Raw genomic sequence first — 23,459 nt, forward strand, 5'->3', positions numbered from 1 at the left:
TGGAAGGAAAGAAATGGCATTGATGGTTCTCGCAAGTTTGTCTTTGTCTCCGTTTGGGGATATGGTTTTCATTTGGATTTCTGGGATATTCGTGATAAGTGGCTTTTGGAATGTGAGATACGATCGGAATCAATGGGATTTCTGGGATATTCTGGATCTCTTTCTTTTTACGCTTTGATAGGTCTATACGATCTTCTAGCGCCGAAGTGAATGGAGATATGATTTGGGACAGAGGTGTGGTTTTAATTCGGCTCAGATTGAGACAGTTTGTGTTGCAATGGAGATTGACAATGATTCGATTTACTTATTTTGGATACTCTTCTGGTTTATGCGGATCAAGAGGCAATTATTTGCCATTTATATTTCGAATCTTTGGGATTCTTTACTCGATGGTTGCAGGAAAAGGGATGTGAGATACGGTCAAAATCAAAGGGATCTGAGATTGTGATATCCCGGATCCCCAACTTCTTGTTCTGCTTGCATGATGATAGATATGCACGATCTTCTATTACCGGTGATATCGACAATATGTCTTGGCACAGAGGTGTGGTTATATTCCAAATCAGATCGAGACAGATTGATTTGCAATGGCGTTGCAATGGCGATTGGCAATGATTCGGCTCTTCTATTTGAATGATTTAATGGTGATCTCATATATCTTTCTAGGCTTTGCGGATCAAAAGGATATCAATTGCCATTTATTTATCGAATATTTGGGATCCTTGGCTCAATGGTGTTGGAAAGTTTGGTTGTATGTAAAGGATCGACTTCCAGTCCTCAAACCTCATCACAACATCTTCACTCTCTGGCTTTGCATGTTCCGATGGAAGAAAATGAGGTGCGTCCTTTGCAGAGCTACAAAGGGGCTGTCACAAATGATAGGAACAATGGAAAAGGTAAGGAAGGGGAGAGTAGAGGATCAGCGCATAACAAGGTCGGTCGGCGACCACCTAAAGGGAAGCAGGAGTCAGGGCTAACGATCCGGTCTTCACGGGAGGTTGGTGAACCTTCATCTAAGCCCCGTCGGTTCACTAACTATGTGCATTTCAATGACCATCGTCATATGGCTAGAAATGTTGCGGCCGCTGCATCTGATGGTGCACCTTCTCTGGGTATGGTTCCGGTTGAGGATTTGGAGCAGGGACAAATCCCAGTTCCTGCTGACCAGGAGTGACGCAGTCTTTGACTATTGGTGTCCCACCATTGAAGAGGGTCTGGAGACCTCTCTTCCAGGATTCAGGATCGGTCACACATTCTGATCTGGGAAGGTGGCGGTCCCAAGTACGAAGGCGACATTTGTAGTTGCGGCTTCATTTGGTCAGGTTAATGGTTTGCCAGGTACAAGGTCAATTGTTATTGATGATGTGCAGACTGATCCAGTAGAAGCGAGTCTTGTTGAGGTTCCGGCGCCTACTAACGTGATAGTTTCGGTAATGGTTCAGAAGGATCGATGGGGTCAATGAATGATTCTGAGGAACCTGTTGATCAGCAGATGGAGGAGGTAGAGAATGAGGACGTAGGTACTGAGGTGATAGATCCAGAGCAGCAGAACGAGGGAGGTGAGGATGACTTGCTGGATGATCCTATTTTGGATCCCGAGGTGGTTACTGCAGCTCTTGGGGGGAAGGTAGTGGACCCAGGGGAAGATTCCATGGATATGAGTACTGATGTAGGTGCAGAATCTGACATGGTTCTGCCGGTGGACAAGGTTCGCAAGGCGAAGCCTCCTTTGGCCCTCAAAAGAGCAGCTTCAAAGAAGTTGAATGTGTATCTGCGCACAACACCAAGGAAACGTCCTGCCCCTAAAGATTCAACAGGGGATGGAGCCAACCCGAGGAACCAGGAACAGGAGAAGGGTCCAACTGGTGGGTCAAAGCCACCTAAACCAACGTTGGATAAATGAAGATTTTAAGCTGGAATTGTGAAGGGCTTGGGAATAAAGCAACTATTGGGTATCTCAGGGATTTGTGGGGGAAGCATAGGCCTGATTTTTTATTTTTATCTGAAACTAGACAGCCTTTTTCTGTTTTGGAAGCTTTTGTTGGTCATTTTGGTTATTCAAATTTAAAAACAGTTGATCCAATCGGTTGTAGTGGCGGTTTTGCCTTATTTTATAATAATAATTATGATGTTTCTATTTTATTTGAGTCTAATCGATTGATTGATGTGGAGCTTACTTACAAAGGCCAAATTATTTATTTTATTTTTGTTTATGGTGATCCGGTCCCAACGAACCGGGACTTCGTATGGGAATGGTTAACGCGGATTGGTTTATCTAGAGATTTCCCTTGGTTTCTTGTTGGCGAATTTAATGAATTAAACGGTAACCACGAAAAGTGTGGAGGGAAACTCCGCCTTGCGTCTTCTTTTGTGGGTTTTAATACTATGATCTGTCACTGTGGTTTACTGGAGTTTCCTGCGGTGGGGGACAGTTTGTCTTGGCGCGGCTGGCGGGATAAAAAGCCCATTCGCTGTCGCCTCGATCGAGCTCTAGCAAATGAGAAGCTCCATGACCTTTTCAGTGATTCCTTCACTGAATACTTACCAATGATATCTTCAGACCATAAACCAGTATTAGCATCCCTTGAGGACAAAATCCAGCGAAGGGGGAGCAGGTTTCGGTTTGACCGTTGGTGGCTTGATAAAGAGGGTTTCTTTGGTGCTATTTCAGAGGGTTGGGATTCTAGGGGTGCGGGAGCATCCATAAACTTAATGGATAAGATAATTAAGTGTCGGCAGGCAATCTCTAAGTGGTAGAAAGCGCAGGTTCCGTACGGTCGGGAAACGATTGAGGAGTTAAAGACTCGTTTAGCGACCGCTCAGGCGGATGACTCTGTTTTTGTTGAGGTTATTTCAGAACTGACTTGGAAGTTGCGAGAGGCTTATAGAGACGAAGAGATTTACTGGTATCAAAAAAGTCGGAGTCGTTGGATGTGTTTTGGGGATCAAAATACTAGTTATTTTCATGCCCAGACGAAGCAACGAAGAGCTAAGAATCGCATTGTTGGGCTTCATGATGAAGCTGGACATTGGGCGACGGAGGAGTCTAAGATTCAGGGTATAGCTACCTCTTATTTCCAGGAAATATTTACCTCCACGGATCCTACATATTTTGAGGAAACATTGGATGAAGTTTGTACGTCCATCACAGGTGAAATTAATGAGGCACTGACGCAACCAGTCACAGAACAGGAAATTAAAGAGGCTTTATTTATGATGCATCCTGCACCCCCAGAATCCCACCCCTCTTAAATTAATGAGACACTGACGCAGCGGGCATGGGATACGGTTAAGGATGATTTGAAGCTTTTAGTAGACTCTTTCTTTCCAGAGGGTGGTTTCGATAAACGACTAAATATGACAAATATTTGTCTTATTCCAAAAGAGGATAAAACGACCCGGATGTCTGAATGGAGGCCTATTAGTTTATGCAATGTCAGTTATAAGATTATTTCGTAGATCTTATGTCAGCGGCTGCGTACGTGTTTGCCAGCACTGATCTCGGAGACACAATCGGCTTTTGTGGAGGGGCGGTTGATTACCGATAACATTTTGATTGCTCAAGAGATGTTCCATGGCCTCCGTACTAATCCCTCTTGCAAGGGAAAATTCATGGACATTAAAACAGATATGAGCAAGGCCTATAATTGGGTGGAGTGGTCTTTCGTTGAACATTGATTACGGAAATTTGGTTTTTGTGAAAAATGGATATCTTGGATCATGTGGTGTGTGACATACGTTTAATATAGAGTATTATTAAATGGCTAACCTCATGGATCCATAATTCCTTCTCGAGGGCTTCGTCAGGGAGATCCCCTGTCGCTATATCTTTTTATACTTTGTACCGAGGTTCTCATTGCCAATCTCCGAAAGGCAGAACAGTCTAAGCTTATTACCGGGATTAAGGTGTCGACTGCTTGTCCCGCGATCTCGCACTTAGTATTCGCAGACGATAGTCTGTTCTTCTGTCGGTGTACGAAGGAGCAGTGTAAGGTTGTTTTAGGGATCCTAAGGTAGTACGAACGGGTTTCTGGACAGCGAATTAAATTTCAGAAATCTTCTATTCAATTTGGGCATACAGTGGATGCATGTTTGCGCGAGAATTAAATTTCAGAAATCTTCTATTCAATTTGAGCATACAGTGGATGCATGTTTGCGCGAGGAATTGAAAGGTGTATTGGGAATCACCACATTAGGTGGTATGAGTTCCTATTTGGGTATTCCTGAAAGTCTTGGTGGGGCAAAAACAAAAAAATTCTCCATTGTTCAGGATCGACTGCAAAAACGGACAGATGGCTGGCCTGCTAGGTTGCTGTCTAGAAGGGGGAAAGAGGTAATGATCAAATCGGTGGCGACCGCTGTGCCTACCTTTGTCATGTCTTGTTTTAGACTTCCGAAAACAGTTACACGAAAACTTACTAGTGCGATTTCTAATTTTTGGTGGAGATCTTCTGGGGAAACACGAGAGTTACATTGGGTCGCTTGAGATAAGTTATGTGCTGATAAGCTGGATGGAGGTTTGGGTTTTTGTTGTTTGGATGATTTTAACACTGCATTTTTGGCTAAGCAACTCTAGCGGTTGATCTTGGTTCCAGACTCGTTATTTACGAGGGTCTTTAAAGGTTAATATTATAGGCACTCTGATCCTTTGGACACTATTAAATCTTATTCTCCGTCCTATGGATGGCGGAGTATGGTATCTGCTCGCTCTCTGGTGAACAAAGGACTTAATAAATGGGTAGGATCTGGTGATTATATCTTAGTATGGTCTGATATCTGGATTCATGTTCAATCCCCGAGACCAGCATTGCGTTCGGGATCGCCAGCCGATCCTACGCTTAGAGTTGAAACTTTCATTGACAAGACCTCAAACTCCTGGAATTTGGCTGTGCTTTCGGCTTCTTTCGAGCCGGAGGATGTTGCCCTTATTTCTGCATTACCTCTTGGTAATTTTCCCACACCGGATAGATTGGGTTGGCATTTGACAAAAACTGGCCTATACACCGTCAAATCTGGGTATCAGGCTTTGCATCAGAAACTGGAAACCGCTGCTCCTGTTTTTGGTCCCAATATTATTCCTCTTCAGGCATTTGTTTGGCAGCTTTGGTGTCCACCAAAAATCAGACATTTTTTGTGGCAAGCAATTACGGGTTGTGTGGCGACAACAACTAATCTGCGGTGACGTGGGTTAGGTTGTGATCTGGAGTGTGCACTTTGTGGAGAAAAGGAAGAGACAATCAACCATGCCCTTTTCTTATGTCCTCCAGCTAGGCAGGTTTGGGGTCTATCCCCATTTCCGACATCCCCGACCTGTTTTCCTTCAGACTCAGTATATGCAAACATGGATTATTTATTTTGGAGAGTTAAACAAACTCCTTCGATTAATATGTTCCCATGGATTCTTTGGTATATTAATATGTTCCCATGGATTCAGCAATTTGGATTCCAATCCATTAGCAATCTTACAGATAGCGAAGGGGAAGCAAAGCTTTGGTTTTTGGCACAGGAAGATGCTCTGGGACCCTCGCCTCCTGGCGGTTTTCGATCGACTTCTGGTCCTACGGTTAGTACTATGGACGTGACTGATAGTATGGCACCAAACACCGATGTTTTGTGGATGGATCTTGGAAGGCGACTGACCAATTTATCGGTAAAGGATGGTATTGCATTCCCCCTGAGGGGGAATCTCCCACTATGGGTGCATCCAATTCTCGTCGTAACTTGTCACCCCTCCATGCAGAAGGGGAGACCCTCATTTGGGCAATGCGGTGTATGATTGGTGCGGGTAAGGAGAAAGTTGTTTTCCTCACGGACTGTTCTGATTTGGTGAAGATGGTGTTTTCGCCTTCCGAGTGGCCTGCTTTCAAGATATATTTGGACTTGTCCTTCAAAATTGTGTGGCTTGATCCACTATCAACCACAAGTATATTCTTGTCCTCAGCCATTTCTATAATGGACAAGAATTTATGTTTTAAACTTAAAGTAATAAAACAAGCAAATATATATTGAAGAAAAATAAAATAATTGAATTTAAACCAAAAATAATAATCCAAACAATAATCCAATCAAATGCAAAGCATAAAACATAAAATTAAATCAAGACCACATTTGAGTTTAATTATCCTCTCTCAAGCAATCGGAAGTTTCATAATCCAATAGGTCATCCTTCTCATGGTCGAAATCACCTTCACAATCGAGATGAACCAGGTTAGCTTCTGGATTCTTTTTCAAATTCTCTTGATAGAGATCAACAAGGTGCTTAAGAGTTCTGCATGTCTTTACCCAATGGTTTTCCATACCACATCTATGACAAGTGGACTTGGTCTTATGTTGCAGTTTAAATACACCGCGGCCTCTACCCCGACCACGGCCGAAGCCTGATCGGTTCACACGGCCTTGACCACCAAAATTGTGTCCTTGGTAGTTCCCACGACCAGGACCACCACGTCCACTTCCTCCACGGCCACGACCATACTTGCCCCTATGGACATAGTCAGACTCTTTAGTCTCTTTCGGCTCTTTTGGCTCTTTAGGATTTTTCTTTGTCATGTCAACCTTGTGTGCTTCTGGTAATGGAGCTGTACCAGGAGGTCTCAATGCACTATTCATCATCAATAGCTCATTTTTCTGCTCAGCAAGCAGCAAACAAGAGATGAGACTTGCATATGTCTTAAACCCCTTTTCATGATACTGTTGTTGAAGCAGTATGTTGTTGGTGTGAAAGGTTGAGAATGTCTTCTCTAGCAAGTTCTTCTCAGTAACCTCTGTACCACATAACCTTAAGATTGAGACTATCTTAAATAGCTCTGAGTTATACTCATCCACGGATTTGAAGTCCTGGATCCTTAGGTTTTTCCAATCAAATTGAGCCTTTGGGAGGAGCACCGTATTTTGGTGTCCATATCTGTTTTTCAACACTTTCCAAAGGTCAAGAGGATCTTCAACAGTGAGGTACTGGTTCTTGAGACTCTCAGCAAGGTGGTGCCGTATATGCATAATTGCCTTGTACTTATCCTTTTCGGCACATTCAACCTCATCCTCAATGCATTCGCATAAATCCTTTGATTTCAGATGGATTTTAGTGTCCAAAGCCCATTGCAAGTAGTTGTCTCCAGAGACATTAAGGGCAGCATAGGAGAGGTTGTTGAGCTTTGTCATCTGCACAATACAGAACAAACATCCGATCATTAGCATGCGGTATTTGAGACCGTACCATGCAACAATTTAAGGCCATGCGGTATTTGAGACCGAACCATGCCAATCACTTAGGGCCATGCGGTATATGAGACCAAACCATGCCACTCTATTACACTCAAATTTCGTGGATCATGCATGAAAAACAACAATCCTAGATAACATATGAACTAGCATGCAAAGTTTTCCTTTTTTCTTAAAATTTCCTTTTCTTAGATTAAATTCCTTTTCTAGTTAGGATTAAGACAAAATTTCAGGAAATATTTTCTAGGCTTTTTAGGATAATGTCTAGAATTAATTTGGGAGTTATCCTAATTTATGATTTGAATTTTTTCATGCAAGCATAGAACAAATCCGATTTTAAGATTTAATATTATAGTTTTGATTTTTTTAAAACAAACAACCATAGGTAATCGGTTTTAAACTTAGAACAAGCTGCTTAATAATTTCTCTTATATATTTCGAATTTGAATTTCTAGTTCTAAAGCTTTCATGCAACCGAATTTACAAGCAATCAAACAACAATAACAATCGGATTTAAACAACCGAGAACAACCAGATTAATTTTCTCTATGAAATTCGAATTTTAGGTTTTAGTTCTAAGGATTCATGCAACCAATTCTCAAACAAACAATCAACATAACCGGATTTTAATCATAGCATAATTGGTTCAATTTCAAACAATCTAAACAGCCTTAAACCTCACAACAACCGATTTTAAAGTTTTAGGGTTTTAGGGTTTTAAGGCTTATGAACTTGTTTGTTTGATTGTTTACTTGTAGATTTTAGTGTTCCTTTAGATTTAAGTGATCAGGTTCGATTTATAGGTTCTAAGGGGGTTTGATTTATTTACCTTCCACCGTTTGGGGGTTGACTGGAATTGAACCGGGAGCTAAAAGACATCGGTTTTACTTTTAGCTGATTCACGAACCTCGAACTTGAAATAGACAAGCACACGAACTGATCACGAACAGGAGCTGGACCACGAACACGCCTTGATCTCCGAACAGGAACTGGTCACGAATAGGGATTGATCACGAACAGGTACCGATCGCCGAGCTTGAATCACGAACTAGATCCGGTTAGGAACTTGGACAAACTAGGGTTTATGAGCGGCGGCGGTTTAGGGTTAGGAACTTTTTCTCAGTTGGAGTTTAGAGCTTTCGTGCTGATAATATGTCATGAAAGTTAGAGAAATCGAAGGAGGTTTCTCTCTTATCTTATTATTGAATCAATCGAATGTTACACATATATATATAGGGCATAGACAAACCCTTAGTACAAAACCGACGTAGAATAGGAAATAGGTAAAAGGCCTTCGGTCATGGGCCTTACACACCTAACATGTAACGAGCCGGTTATTGAAGTCCACTAAATGTTTTACAACACTTGGCAATATACTAGAAATATTAGCCCTGAGATTATCATCCGAACCGAGATTTGGGTGTTCGGTTCCGATTCTTAGGGTTAACAGTCCTAATCTAGTGATTAACCGATCGACAATAATTAAACTTACAATCGGTTATTTTCTGTTCAGTTCGACTTAACCGATCGGTCAACGGTATCAGCAACAAAGCAACAACTTCAACAGCTCCGACTTCATCTGCCAAGATCACAGATGGATTAGATCGGTCAGTGAAGAAAGAAGATGAAAAGGTAATGTCGATGGAGTCAAGCAAAATGTTAATGGGCTCTAACTCACACAGGCCCATTAACGTTAACTCCAACAAACTTACCTCAGTCCAGTCCAACAGAGAAAAGCCTGCTTCAGCTCATCATCTCCAACGGTTATCTCCACGACTCCACCTGCGCAAGTAGACGAAACCAGAGTCGACAAAGCAAAAGCTACAGTGGACCGTACAGAGCCAATACAGCTAAAGAACAGATTTGAGTGTCTTGGCTCATGTGATACAGGATAGGAATAGTGAGCTGTCCAATGTAAAAACCCTAATAATGTAAAGCCTATATAAAGGCTAAGTGATGTTACCAAATCTTTAAGGGAGTAAGAGAGTAAAATGTTTCTTAGCTAAAGAGCCGCTGAGCTCCTTCAAACGGAAACAAAATCAAAAGCTTGATTATCTCTCTACTAGTAAAGTAAAACCCATCGGCGGTACACAACATCGCCTGAATCTTGCTTCGTCTCTCTCTCTTTCGGCTTCGTCTCTGCTTGGTGAGAGGTGAGAAGATTATTTTCTTCTGATTTTTCCTCTTCCTTTTCGTGCCTTTGAATCAACCAAAATTTATGGAATTCTTTTTTTTGTCTTTGTACATGAGTGAGCATTGTCTCATTCTCTTCCTTCGAATGGGGAAAAGTTATCTGCTTTGGGTTTTTTTTTTTTTTTTTGAAGAATTTTTCTGTGGTTAGGCTTTGGTAGAGACTTCACTTCATGAAGATGAAGTACCTTTTGCGAATCTTTCTTTGCTTTGGTTGTTTGTTTTAGTCGTCCTTTTTTGCAATGGTGTGATTATTTTGTCTTTTTGTCTTCTTGTTTCAAGGTTCCATTTTTCAGACTCTGTCAAATGGCTTTCAGCTCTGTAGCGGCTTTCATTTCCAGATCTAAACCCTATCAGTCGAGGGCTAGGGTTTATCTCTCACTTCCCTTTTCCAGATTCCAACCAAGTAAGTAAACCTTCAAAAACCTTTAGTGTCTTTTAAATCTTTCGTTTTGTTCTGTTTCTTTCTTCTCTAAGTGTTCTTTACTTATCATTTGTTTGTCTTATGAGTTGTTGAGAACTTGGGTTATGCCAAGAATGTTTTGCGGTAAAAATGGGGAAATGGCAAGAACAAGTCTTATGGTTATGAATGAAGAAGATGACTTTGGCTTGTTGTAGCCATTTATGGTTTGATGATATAGTGTGATTAGTATTCTAACTCAGTGTCTTTGTTACGTATGGTCATAAATATAAACGAAATTTCTTGATAGTTTTTTTTGTTATTCTTGCAAGTCTGATAAGCTTTTAAGATACCATGATGTGCATAGCCATGAGCTTTGATTTACTTCTCTGTCATTTCCAGTTTCTTTTTTTTTTTTTTTGATAACTCAGGAGTGATCCTAAAGGCTTCCTAGGCCCAAAGACTAATCTCCATAGCTACTGAGTGTCATTTCCAGTTTCGCTTTGACTTATTTTAATTTTGCTGATGCCTTTTTGCCTTTCTTACTGTTTAGCTTTGCCTTTCTTACTGTTTAGCTTAGCTTGAATCCTAGCAGCTGCAGCAGCATTTGTTTCTTCTTTCTTTTATCTTATCCGCAAACTTTTTTTTCCCAAAGTTTCATACAGAGAGATGAGTACTAGCTACAAGCGGTTCGATGGCGGAGACGATTTCCCACAGGAAGAAAAGGAGAAATGTTGGGAGAACGCAAAGATTGTCCATGGGATGAACAAAGATAGATGGCGCCTAGATGTCCAAGGAAACCCGGTTTGTAAGGCCTTAAACCAAGGTTTTCTTGGATCATATTGCTACGAGTTTCATGCCATTGATAAAGACAAGGAACTGACTGCCGAAAACTGTCAGATTCTGTCTGCCCCTGCAGCCCGAGGGTTGAAGCCAGATACCTTTACGCAACAAGATATGAAGCTTGTTGAAATAGCTCTCTACAATGACAGGTAATTCGAATAGGCTTTTCTGTGGTTAGGCTTAGATTCAATACTAGATTGATCATGTTCTCGGCTTAAATATGACACTGTTTAATTTTACATATGAGTTGTTTCTGGATTGATTTATATCCATACGCGGTTCTTGGCATGATTTGTAGTTATGTTAATGTTTTATCAAGAAGTTAACTAATGTTTAGCAATTGATGTTTTGAAGTGGAAGCAGTGAAGAGAAGTGATGAGGATCCAGAAGCTATAACATGTTGTGCCACTTGAGTTTATCTAATCTCTGTGTTGTATGACTTTTTTAGCCTTATCTAATTTATGCTGTATGACTTTAGTAGCATTATCTAGTCTATGTTGTACTATGCGTATCGTGAACAAAATGAGAAAATGAAGATTGTCTAATTCATTTCGAAAAAGTGACTATCAATTGTTTCTTAAGTCTATACTAACTTACATACCCAAATGGATATATTAGTATAATAAGAAAACAAAACCACTAATATCTAGACTGCAGAGCCAACTAATTAAGTTTGAATAATCTATTATGTGAATAAAATAAGAAATTTGTGGTGAGTCAATGCCATGTGAGGTTAACAGATAGCATGTACAAAGTGTTTCCACAACTAGGCCAATGGCTATTTTTGCATGTTGTGTCTGCTTCTTTAACTGAACCAAAGTACAAATCACAAATATCCCAATCACATTTCATCTTCTCCTTTTTAGAAAGACTCCATAAAGAAGAAGAAAAAAGTGACTCATCAAGAAAGAAAAATGGCAGAAGAGAGATCAAAGTTAACAATGTTCTTCTTTTCTCATCAGATTATTATTCTCTGTTTCTTTCTTTTCTCACAAACTTCCATTGCCTCTAGCAACACTAGTAGTGTAGGAGTGAACTGGGGAACAATGGCGAGTCACCAGCTTCCACCTGAAAACGTCGTGAAGATGCTACAAGACAATGGTTTCACTAAGCTGAAACTGTTTGAAGCCGACCAAAACATCTTAGACGCTCTAATTGGCTCAGACATCGAAGTCATGATAGGAATACCAAACCGGTTTCTTAAAGAGATGGCTCAAGATACAGCTGTTGCAGCTTCATGGGTTGAAGAGAACGTCACTGCTTATTCTTACCATGGCGGAGTCAACATCAAGTACATAGCTGTTGGAAACGAGCCTTTTCTTCAGACGTATAATGGAACTTACGTTGAGTTCACTTTACCAGCTCTCATCAACATCCAACGAGCATTAGAGGAAGCTGATTTGAAAAGTGTGGAAGTCACTGTTCCTTTCAACGCAGACATCTATTTTTCCCCTGAAGCGAACCCTGTTCCATCAGCTGGAGACTTTAGGCCTGAGCTTAGGGATGCAACGATTGAGATAATCAATTTCCTGTATTCACATGATTCGCCTTTCACAGTCAACATATACCCTTTTCTTAGTCTCTATGGAAATGCTTACTTCCCTTTGGATTTTGCCTTCTTTGATGGGACTAATAAGCCTTTAAGAGATGGAAACTTGGTCTACACCAATGTGTTTGATGCAAATCTCGACACTTTGATATGTGCTTTGGAGAGATATAGCTTCTTGGGGATGAAGATCATCGTGGGAGAAGTCGGATGGCCGACAGATGGAGACAAGAATGCTAATGTAAAGAGTGCAAAGAGATTCAATCAGGGAATGGTCAAGCATGCTATGTCTGGAAATGGAACGCCTGCGAGGAAAGGAGTGATCATGGATGTTTACCTTTTCAGTCTTATCAACGAGGACGCCAAGAGCATTGCGCCAGGGACGTTTGAGAGACATTGGGGGATCTTTGAGTTTGATGGGAGACCGAAATATGAGCTTGACTTGTCAGGTAAAGGCAATGACAAGCCTTTGGTTCCTGTGGAAGATGTGAAGTATCTGCCCAAAACTTGGTGTGTTCTTGACCCTAATGCATATAACCTCGATGACTTGCCTGATAACATCGACTATGCTTGTAGCTTATCTGATTGCACAGCACTCGGGTATGGATCCTCTTGTAACCATCTTACTGCCATAGGGAATGCTTCATATGCCTTTAATATGTATTATCAGATGCACGATCAGAAAACCTGGGACTGCGATTTCTTGGTGTTGGGTTTGGTCATAGACGAGGATCCATCTGATGAACTTTGTGAGTTTCCTGTGATGATTGATACAGGAAATTCACCGAGGTTGCAGCCTGGATCTTTAAGAGTGTTGACCAGAGTCGCAGCCACGGTTTTAGTTATGTTGGTCCTTCCCATCTTGTAGTAAGTACCTGTTGGTTCTGTTATTGTAAATCTCTCAAATTTTACTTCCTGCAGAAGAATCTTTCAAACATAAGATTGTTGTTCCATTCGATTAGCATGGCCATGGAAAATACACAACTTTATTAATAAAAAGAAATCGAATCAGAAAATTACATATTGCTAGAGTGATCTGTTCCAAAGCTGGGAACATAATTGATATAAACGCCTAGAATCTCAGAGTTGGATTAACAGAGAGAAAATGATATATCAATCAGAAGATGCTGGTAAACATGTCAGACTCCTTTGGATTATAAAGTATCTTCTCAAAGATGTCTTTCAGCTTATTGAGTCGAACCATCTCGTCGAGGATTCTATCTTCAGAAACAGCTTCGTTGTTAATCGGCTTATCCTTCTCATTGGTAGAAGAGAAGACCAGTTCAGATATGCGATATTTCTCACTTTGCTTACAGTACTTGTCCCACTCAGATGTATCTTTAACCATGAGATGGTAAACGAACACAGCCCGCTTTTGACCAATTCTGTAAGCTCGACTTATGGCTTGGCTTTCAACAGAAGGGTTCCAAACAACATCAAGAAACACAACTCTTGAAGCGCCAACAAGACTAATACCCTCAGAACATGCTTTTGTTGATGCCAGTAGAACTTTAGATTTACTGTCTTGTTTGTTGAAGTTGTTGATCAGTTGCTGCCTCTCTCTTTGTTCAACTTTACCATGCATTAAGAGAATTTCTTCCCCTTCAGTCCAGCTAAATTCTGCACTGAGCTGATCCATGATCAGCTTTAGAGTGTCAATGTATTGGCTATACACCAACACTTTCTCTTTCACTTTTTCAGTGATGCGGATGAAGTTGATAAGGAACTTTGTTTTCACACCTTCCTTGTAGTCAAGTCTAAGCCTCTTCAGAGTTCCTAATGTTGCTGGCCCAATAACCAAGTCTTCCTTCTTTGTCGGATTGCAGCACAAATACAGAGATGGGTGTACTGAAACAGCTGAAAGCTTGTGCTCAAATTCAAATGTGTTTTGAGAAGTATCAATTCTGTCCAGAATTTTCTTCTGTTGAAAAGGCGGGTTCAACACCACAACACAGTCTTTTAGACCTGGAAGGCTTTCTTCAAGGATGGTTCCTTCGTGGACATGCACAAAAGGAGCAATCATAACCTTAAGATCCACAATTCCAATTTCTTCATTCACCCTTCCATGTTCGCCTTCTTGGCTCCGCTTGCTAAGTTCCTGTAACCTCGAAGAAATCGTATCTTTCAAAGCTGGTCTTGCCAGGCATAAGACATTTGAAAGTTCCTTGAAATTATTCTGGAACAGTGTCCCTGAAAGAATGATACGCTTTTCTGTTCTGACTTCAGTAAGCACTTTCCAAATGAGACTATTCTGGTTTCTCGGGGTGTGCCCCTCGTCAAGGACCAGCAACCCCGGCAATTCTAGCAACATCCTCCTAAACACTTGCATTTCTCCAGCGTTCTTATCTGCCGCGAGCTTCTCATACAGAGGGTAGCTAACTCCAAGAATGCTTTTCTTATTCCACCACGAATATAACTTAACCATACGGACGGAATTATGTTGCCTATTTCCATTTAAACGTGAGACAGCTGAAGCGTCCTCATACCCTGAGAACTGCCGACTATTCATGTTAAAAAATGGAATATCTGCGTTCCATTTCCTGCATTCTTCTTCCCACGTACGCATTAGAGTTGCAGGAGCTATGACCACAGGATGGCTATCTGGAAACCGTTCTAAATACGACTGAAGAAAAACGATGGTCAAGCGTGTCTTACCAGTTCCAGCCTTATGAGAAATAATGCATCCACCGCTTCCCTTAACCCCTACGCTGTTAAACTCATCAAGTTTTGTTGTCCCAGCTAAGTTCTTCCAAATAAATTCAAAGCCTTCTTGTTGGTGTGGGTACAAAGTATCTCTGATGCCAGGGACGTATTGCCAGACGGTTCCTTCTGTATTATCCAAAGAGGCGGGATAACTGCTGTGATCTGAAGCATCAAACTCAAGCCTATCAAATAAAGGTTCACCCTTTTTCTCACTAGATTTCTTATTGTCATTGATATTAGCACGATACTTGTCCTGCACAGTGCCGAAAAATGAACATGTTACGAACTCCGAATATGAAAAGAAAATCAACAAATAATAAAACTCAATCTAGGATTTCCGAGCGCAATGGAAATTACCATAGCTGGTGAGATGTCTTTGATCTCGACGGCCACATGAGAACAGTGGCGGCATATCAAACCAATTTCCTCCTCCAGCACAAAGTCGTGCCTCTCTTTGCTACATAACATATCACCAACCTGATACATCAAAGAGCATGTGTTTTAATTTCATGGTTTAACAATGCTACGAAAAGCATGCAACAAGATGGTCAAGTATATCTTACTTTAGCAGGAGTAGATGAGTCCATTCCTTCTAATGTTAGAGCAACGGCCATATCTTCCCACAAACTGTCTAATTCTTTCTCCTCATCTGTTTTCTCAATAAGCACCGGCTCCTCGCAGCCAAATCTCAAGATTAAAGGAGGTGAATCTTCTGTCGAGCAGTGTATTTTCTCTTGTCCATCACATAGTTTTTCGCCATCAACAAAGCTCTCACCCTTCGAGTGGTTCTTCTCCTTTACCCTATGCAAACTCCTCGGTCTCCTTGGTTTCCCCTGTTCTTCATTTACCTTTTCACTTGAGCTCTCCCTTACTATAGCATCTTGTCTACAATCAACGTCCACGGTTTCGTCCCCAGAGCAGATCTCATCCTCCAAAACTTTCTTTCCATCCCAAATAGATTTAGCTAGCAGCTGAAATACATTCAAGTTATTCTCCCTACGAGAAGTCCTCGACTTCTTATGGTAGCGTACTTTTTCACTTGGGCTCTTTTTCTCTTTAGCAGCAACATCTGTGGTTTCACCCTCTTCATCCTCAGAACAAACGAAATCACCATCAGAGCTATCAACATAAGAAGAAACTGAACTTTCCACCACGTAATCAGATGAGTCAGAATCAGCATCTTCACCATCAGTATCACTTTCACCAGAATCTCTATCTTGACCACTAAATTCCTCGCCTGAATCCGTCCCTAATTCCTCCACAGAACCTCCTTCAACATCATCAGACTCAGAACCCTTCAACTTAATATCATTCAGAAGAATATCACAAACCCTAGAACCAACATTGCCATCCTCGACATGTTCCTTCTCTCCCGAGATAGTTCCAATAAAAACAACATCCCCATCCGGAGATAAAGGATTCAAAGTAGAACCTTTCTCCTCACCCCTCAAATCACTATCAACCACACATACCCTAGGAGAACCAACATTGTAACCCTCTACATGCTCATTCTCTCTAGGGATAGTCCCAACAAAAACAACATCATCATCCAAATCAAAATTAGAAGTTTTCTCTTCACCCCTCAAATTAACATCATCCAAATCAAAATCACAAACCCTATCACCACAATCAAGCGATTTCGATTCCAAACCCACAGAATTAGAACCAACATTATCACCATCCACACCTTCTCGCTTACCTTCTGGATAATCAGTTCTGACAAATTCAACATCGTCGTCGTCGTCGTCACTCACCTTCCTCAGCCGCCGTTTCTTCTTCCTCGGAGACGGTGAACAAGCATCGCGCAAGCTCACTCCTCTCTTATTCCCCTTCCTCGAATTTAAAGTACCCTCAGACTCAGCAATCCCCTTCGATTTATTCAGAATCGAGTTCAAGTAAGATTCAGTCCTCGAACGGGTTCTCCTAGCAACACAAGTAGTCATATCCATGGCTGAAGAAGAGAAGAGAAGAGAAGAGAGAAATCGAAAACCCTAGAAGATTGGATTTGGCGAAAAATAAGGAGGAAGAAGAAGATTGAAGAAGCTCATGATGATTGGGGTTGGGGCTCTCTCTCGTCTCTCTCTACTTTTGCCTTTGGCGGTAACGATTCAACTTTCTCGAGAACTTAATACAAAAAGGGTTTTTTTTGGTTATTTGGGGTAAAGTGTAATAATGAAAAATATGAGGGGGCTATATATAAAATTAGTAGATAAGTTTCTCTTACTCCTATTGGTGGGGAATTGGGGAATTCTCAGAATTGATTGACACGGGAGTTTCAAAGCTAAAGGTAGTTGGAGGATACTAATGTGTCAGCAGAAATGTCATTTAATACTCCAGAAGAAGTTAGTATTTTATTAGTTTGGGAAAAATGAAAAGTTTTTAATATTTTTGTAATATATTTTACAATCGATTACCACGTTTCTTAGGGTATAAAGCAAAAATATATAAATAAAAAATGCTAATTAAGTGTAGAAATCAATCCTTGCTACAAAAAAAAAAAAAAAAAAANTCAAAAAATTGTAGAAGAGCTGTCCATGAATTTCTCCTAAGTACTATAAAAAGACAAAAAAAAAATATAAATGGTTATAGGTATTGAATAGAGAGACAAAAAAAAAATAATAGAACTCTGTATGTTGTTCTGCCATGAAGACACTATTCAATTTTTATATATATATATATATTAATACAAGAAAATTGTCTATAGTTCAATTTTTTTAGCAATAAAAGCGGGAGAAATGTTGTATAACTCATTTTATTTATGCAGATCAATTAATTTTTGAGTTTTTCCACAGCTTCAACACATTTTTTTACTCTCTTTATAATACATCATTCTTTTCACTTTCTATATCAATTGAACTTGGTTATAGAAATATTCTCTATTGATGATCATTTGATTATGTCTTTAACATGAAAGTGAACTTTAATTTGAGGTGTCAAAATGATTACCTCAACTCAGTTCATCTCATTACCTAATGAGTTTAGATTAAATGAGTTCATAGATTGATCCAACTCATTAATCTTAATAAGTTGGGTCAACCTATGAACTCATTTAATCTAATGAGTTAAATGGTTAAATGGTTAACTCAACAAATTACATTATCAATTATCAATGATGTTTTACACACAAAAGGAAAAAAAGTTCTCTTGAATCGGTTCAATCATATCTCAAAAGCAGATCAGTTTGTACGTTGACAACAAGGCTGCAATCGCACTCGCAAGGAACCCTGTTTTTCACGGGAGAAGCAAACACATTCACAAGCAGTTTCATTTTATCTGTGAGTGTGTTGAGAGCGAGCTCATTTACGTTGATCACATTCCTGGAGCTGATCAAAAGGCGGATGCTTTGACGAAGGCATTGGCGAGAGTTCAGTTTATGGAAATGAGAAGCTTGCTTGGTGTTCATGAGTATCAAAGAGTAATTCAAAGTTTAAAGGGGAGATTGTTGGATAAACTTTGAATCTTAGAGTCCAAGATATCCTTACAAAGGAGAGATAAGGATAAGAGAGAGAGAATCAAGATATGTTCAAATAGAATTAGGAGTTATCTAGTTCTATGTCCTAATAGGAATAGGAATAAGAAAGCCTCTATATATATCAATTGTTGAGTTGTGACATTGATATGAGATTAAGAGAGAGCTTTAGAAGTGTTTAGTTTTGAGAGGAGATTTTCTAAACATAAATAAAGAGAGTTATTCTTTATAAAAGCAAGTTCTTAATCTTTTAAATAATGACCATTAAAGCAAACACAAGTAATCTAACAAGCAATCCAGTTTCCTATACAATTGCTGAAAACTTGACATACACCACCAAACATGATGATCACCGATAAATGAAAAAGAAAACAGAAGATTACTTGTAGATTCTCAAAAGTCAGATTATAATCTAAGTTATTCAAATCCCCAAATCAGTCACTATAATCTTTTGTTTAACAACCCAAATCAAGAGAACAAGCCACATAGATACACAAACACCGAGAGTAGCGATTCTAAGATATCAAAACCTAGAAAAAATCAAAACCCAGAAAAAAACAAAATCCAAAAACAAAACCCATAGCCAATTTATTTCTAAGACATCAAAACCCAGAAAAAACAGAGAGACAAAGACACCAAGACTAGCGGAGAGAGGGAGAGAGAGAGAGTACGAGAGAAGAAACAAACCTGAACTCAGGCGAAGATGAGAGGAGCGAACCAGCTGTCTGGTTCACGCCGGCAAAGATCCGATCCAAATTCTATTTTTCTCCGGTTTGAAGCTGTTTTGGGAAAAAATCAAAACTTTAACCGGTTTATACATTTGGATTGGTTTATAGATTTTTGGTTATATTTAACCGGTTTAACTATTTGACTCAATAAAAATAGAATTGATGGGTTAAATGGTTAAACTATTACCCATTACAACTCAATTCATTTGATCCACTAAACCAATTAATTCATTAACCCATTTTAATTATGAACTCATTAGGATAAATTTTGTTAACTCATTAGGGTTCATGGATTGGATTGAGTTGAGTTGATCAATGAAACTTGACCCATTTTGACACCTCTAACTTTAATATAAGAAAAATCGATTGGTTTGTGTAATAAAATATATATATTTATGTGTGTAATGAAATATTTATTTGGCTTATATATGTCTTTTATCGTATATGTAGGTGTTGAAGAATAAAACAACATGTTTATCAAACCACAACAGATAGATATTGTGGATTCAACTCATCTTTCGGAGCCTTTGTTCAAAGTACAGAAATTCAGAACATACATATATGATAGTACAATTCATTCAAAGTACAATTACTTCAAAAGATAGAAAGAAAAAAAGAGAATAGTAGTATCCTGTTTCCTTTTTCATGCAAAGTCAAAATAGAAATTTAGTGTAGATAGCATAATTATAAAAAGAGGAGATTTTACGGACTAGTAAGTTTGGCATGTCTGGTAATAAGGGTACAAGTTATAGTGCCAAGATAGTATCCAGGGTATTCTCATATCAATGTGGAAAGTTATCTTAGGTAGAAGGCTGATGAATTGGTATTTTACGTGTTTAGTGTAGAATGTGTGGTTTTGTCTTTTTGTATTTTTAAAATTAATACAAAAAACTGCACACAAATATTTTTGTATTTTTAAAATTAATACAAGAAAACTGCGCACAAAAAGATTTTTTGTCATTTTGTGGTAAATACAGGTTTCGAATGAAGAAAGTTTATCGGATAGAGCATATCGAGCAGTTTAAGTAGAACAAAAACAAGTTAAACAGATTTAGCGGTACAAGTGCAGATCAAGCGGTTCAAACGCTTCAAGTATATGTTGAATGGTGAAAGAAGATCAAATATTTAGAGTTTAAAAAGTATTTGAACATTATAGTAATTATGAAATTGAATTGTTTTATTTTGAATCTTATATTGTAAAATTTAAATAAAGTAATTATAAATATATAATTTATAATTAAAATCATTGAGTTCATAACACATTTCAAGAAACTTTCAAAGATAGAAAAATGAAAATATGTTTGATTTAATTGGTATCCATAAAAAAAGGTTAACATCATCAAAAAAGTTGTGGAAGAGATGTGCATACATTTCTTCTACACTTACCACCAAAAAAAAAATGGACCTGTGTGAAGTTTATCTGCCTTTTAACTTTTAAAAATTATAGTCTATAGACATTGAATAGAGAAATAGAAAAAAAAAAAACAATTAAGTCGTGTATGCAGTTGCTTTGCCTTACTAAATGGTACTGTTTTTGTCAATTGCCCTTTTTTTAAGCTGTTCACCTTTATTTATATAGATCAATTAATTTTTGAGTTCATCCACAGCTTCAACACATTTTACTCTCTTTATAATACACCAATCTTCTCACTTTCTACATCAATTTAACTTGGTTATAGAGAAATTCTCTATTCATTTGATTATGTCTTTAACATGAAAGTGGACTTTAACATAAAAGTATAATAGATTGGTTTGTGTATATATATATGTGAATTGAAATATATATTTGGCTTCTATATGTCTTTTATCATATACGTAGGTGCTGAAAAATAAAGCAACATGTTTATCAAACCACAATATTATATTTTTAAAGATCATATAGATATTTCAAATTCAACTCATCTTTCGAAGCCTTTGTTCAAAGTACTAAAATTGAAAACATACATATATGATAGTACAATTCATTCAAAGTACAATTACTTCAAAAGCTAGAAAAGTGGAAAAGAAAATAATATTATTTTGTTTCCTTTTTAATGCAAAGTCAAAACGGAAATTTAGCGTAGATAGCGTAATTATAAAGAGGGAAGATTTTTTTTTTTTTTTTGCGTGTAAGAAAAAGAGGAGATTTTATGGACTAGTAACCGTGACATATTTGGTAAGAAAAGTACAAGGTTGTAGTGTGAAGATAGTATCCAGAGTATTGTCATATCAATGTAGAAAGTTATCTTAGGTAGATGGCCGATGGGTTGGTGTTTTTCATGTTTAGAGTAGAATGTGTGATTCTGTATTTTAAAAATTAATAGAAAAAAACTGCACACAAATATTTTTATATTTTTAAAATTAACACAAGAAAACTGAATACAAATAAGTTTTTTTTGTCATTTTGTGGTAAATATAGGTTTCGAATGGAAAAAGTTTATCGGACAGAGCAGATCAAGCGGTTTAAGCAGAACAAAAACAAATTAAACAGATTTGATGGTTCAAATGCGGATCAAGCGGTTCAAACGCTTCAAGTATATATTTAATGGTGAAAACAAATCAAATATTTATAGTATAAAAAGTATTTGAACATTATAGTAATTATGAAATTGAATTGTTATTTTTGAATCTTATATTGTAAGATTTCAATTAATTAATTAATTATATATATATATAATTTATAATTAAAATTTTTGAGTTCATAACACATTTCAAAGAAACATTCATAGCTAGAGAAATGAAAATGATACTACATTATAAATAAAATTAAAATATATTTGATTTAATTGGTATGCATAAAAACAAATGTAAACAGCATTAAAAAAGCTGTAAAGGAGCTGTGCATACATTTTTTCTACATTTATCACAAAAAGACAAAAAAATTATGAACTGTGAGCAATTTATCTGCATTAATTTTTAAAATTAGATACATTGAATGGAGAGACTGAAAAAAAGATAACAGACCCGTATATACACTTGCTCTCCCATAAAGACATAATTCAGTTTTTTTATGTAAACTAATACAGGAAAACTGCCCACAGTTCAAATTTTTTTTCTTCTAGCAATAAATACAGGAGAAATTCTGTATAACTCGCCCACAATTTTTTTAAGCTGTTCATATTTATTTATGCAGATCAATTAATTTTTAAGTTCATCCACAGCTTCAACACATTTTTGCTCTTTTTATAATACACCATTCTTCTCGTTTTCTAATATTGCTGATTTGTTATGGGCAAATCAAAATATTTTTCATTAAACTATTTTAAGTTTTAGTTGTGTTGTATTTAGATACTTTGTGTTTAATGTTTTCAAATTATGAAATTATTCAGAAAATAATCTATAATACAAAAATTAAATTTTATATTCCTCTTACAATAATTACATTATTTTAAAAATAATTTACTGAATTTTGTGTGTTTTTAAATAATTTACAGTTAATATATGATTTGTACTGCTTGATCTGCTTTTACCATTTGGAACACAAAATTATTGAATGTGTCTTAATAACATGAGGACTATATTTAAGGGTCAACTGATTATTTATAACGTGAGGAGTCAATATTTCATGTTTTACGAGACTGTCCGGCGATGTCCGAGGTTTGGACTCATCTTGTACCGGCTCAGAAGCAACATGTTTTCTTTAACACCACGTTGTTTGGCTGGTTGAATAATAACTTGACTAATGTAGGGGATGCTGCGGATTTGTCTTGGTCCACATTATTTGCTATGGGAGTTTGGTGAGATGGAAATGGAGATATGGGAATATATTTGGGACTAATGGTAAATGCAGGGATCGGGTACGGTTTATCTGGTATCTGGCAAGGGAGGTTGGTCAAGCTAATCGGGTGGTTCGGGACCAACCGCATTTAGCGGAACAGGTGGTAAGGATGGTAGCATGGCAGGCTCCGACTGAGGGATGGATGAAACTAAACACTAACGGAGCATCCTGTGGTAATTCGAGACTTGCAACGGCATGTGGTACCTTGTGAGATCATGCAGGTAGGTGGTGTGGTGGTTTCGTACTTGACCTGCAGACCACATGTGTTAGAACAAGCTATACCGATAAAATTCTCCAGCAAACATCTCCAAAACCAGAACCATAATTGGCAATCAAACCCAGAAAAAGATCACTTTCCAGACAAAGACTCTTTACATTCAATTAAAATTGGCGTGAGCTTCTCATTAAGGGCATTAAGCTAGTTAAATCGAGGCTTGGTAGATAAAAGGCTGTTTTAATGGTGGAGCTATAGAGTGTTTAGGAGTTACCATTACTTCGAAAGAGATGCAGGATATCGCACAAAATGATAAGGGAGACTGGACTCATTGATGTCCACAACCTCTAATCACTCTCCTCTTCTTATCTTCTCAAACTCAGCCTCTCTT

At 38.2% G+C, this 23,459-nt stretch overlaps 3 protein-coding genes across 5 annotated transcripts; 2 read left to right on the forward strand and 1 right to left on the reverse strand.

Moving 5' to 3' along the window:
* On the forward strand, window positions 9,080-11,231 carry LOC104766362. 2 transcript variants are annotated; one of them, XM_010490232.2, is made up of 4 exons: window positions 9,080-9,371; window positions 9,691-9,814; window positions 10,464-10,800; window positions 11,015-11,210. In XM_010490232.2, the coding sequence occupies exons 2-4, from the start codon at window positions 9,715-9,717 to the stop codon at window positions 11,025-11,027; spliced, it is 450 nt and encodes a 149-aa protein (XP_010488534.1). In that variant the 5' UTR covers window positions 9,080-9,371; window positions 9,691-9,714; the 3' UTR covers window positions 11,028-11,210. The 2 variants fall into 2 exon arrangements, with proteins under 2 accessions (XP_010488534.1, XP_010488533.1); XM_010490231.2 differs by having other exon boundaries at window positions 9,172-9,371; window positions 11,006-11,231.
* LOC104766364 (glucan endo-1,3-beta-glucosidase 8-like) lies at window positions 11,566-13,069 on the forward strand. Its single transcript, XM_010490235.2, has one exon. The coding sequence runs from the start codon at window positions 11,566-11,568 to the stop codon at window positions 13,063-13,065; it is 1,500 nt and encodes a 499-aa protein (XP_010488537.1). The 3' UTR covers window positions 13,066-13,069.
* Window positions 13,021-17,017, reverse strand: LOC104766363 (SNF2 domain-containing protein CLASSY 4-like). 2 transcript variants are annotated; one of them, XR_764016.2, is made up of 4 exons: window positions 15,464-17,017; window positions 15,258-15,377; window positions 13,218-15,153; window positions 13,021-13,112 (listed from the first exon to the last, which is right to left on the reverse strand). XR_764016.2 is itself a non-coding variant. In XM_010490234.2 (3 exons), exons 1-3 carry the CDS (start codon window positions 16,847-16,849, stop codon window positions 13,315-13,317), a joined length of 3,345 nt encoding a protein of 1,114 aa, XP_010488536.1. In that variant the 5' UTR covers window positions 16,850-17,017; the 3' UTR covers window positions 13,168-13,314. The 2 variants fall into 2 exon arrangements, 1 of the variants encoding a protein (XP_010488536.1); XM_010490234.2 differs by lacking the exon at window positions 13,021-13,112 and having other exon boundaries at window positions 13,168-15,153.

Source organism: Camelina sativa, chromosome 19 (assembly GCF_000633955.1).
Source record: "Camelina sativa cultivar DH55 chromosome 19, Cs, whole genome shotgun sequence".
In the NCBI taxonomy this organism is placed as follows: domain Eukaryota; kingdom Viridiplantae; phylum Streptophyta; class Magnoliopsida; order Brassicales; family Brassicaceae; genus Camelina; species Camelina sativa.

Bases quoted from the DNA above. Each gene is read 5' to 3' on its own strand.
- LOC104766362 (XM_010490231.2), top strand. From the start codon at position 9,715: ATGGCTTTCAGCTCTGTAGCGGCTTTCATTTCCAGATCTAAACCCTAT. The intron at 9,815-10,463 runs GTAAGTAAACCT...TTTTTCCCAAAG, and splicing joins CTTTTCCAGATTCCAACCAA to TTTCATACAGAGAGATGAGT. The intron at 10,801-11,005 runs GTAATTCGAATA...GATGTTTTGAAG, and splicing joins ATAGCTCTCTACAATGACAG to TGGAAGCAGTGAAGAGAAGT.
- LOC104766364 (XM_010490235.2), top strand. From the start codon at position 11,566: ATGGCAGAAGAGAGATCAAAGTTAACAATGTTCTTCTTTTCTCATCAG.
- LOC104766363 (XM_010490234.2), bottom strand. From the start codon at position 16,849: ATGGATATGACTACTTGTGTTGCTAGGAGAACCCGTTCGAGGACTGAA. The intron at 15,378-15,463 runs GTAAGATATACT...TTGATGTATCAG, and splicing joins ACTCATCTACTCCTGCTAAA to GTTGGTGATATGTTATGTAG. The intron at 15,154-15,257 runs GTAATTTCCATT...GGCACTGTGCAG, and splicing joins AAGACATCTCACCAGCTATG to GACAAGTATCGTGCTAATAT.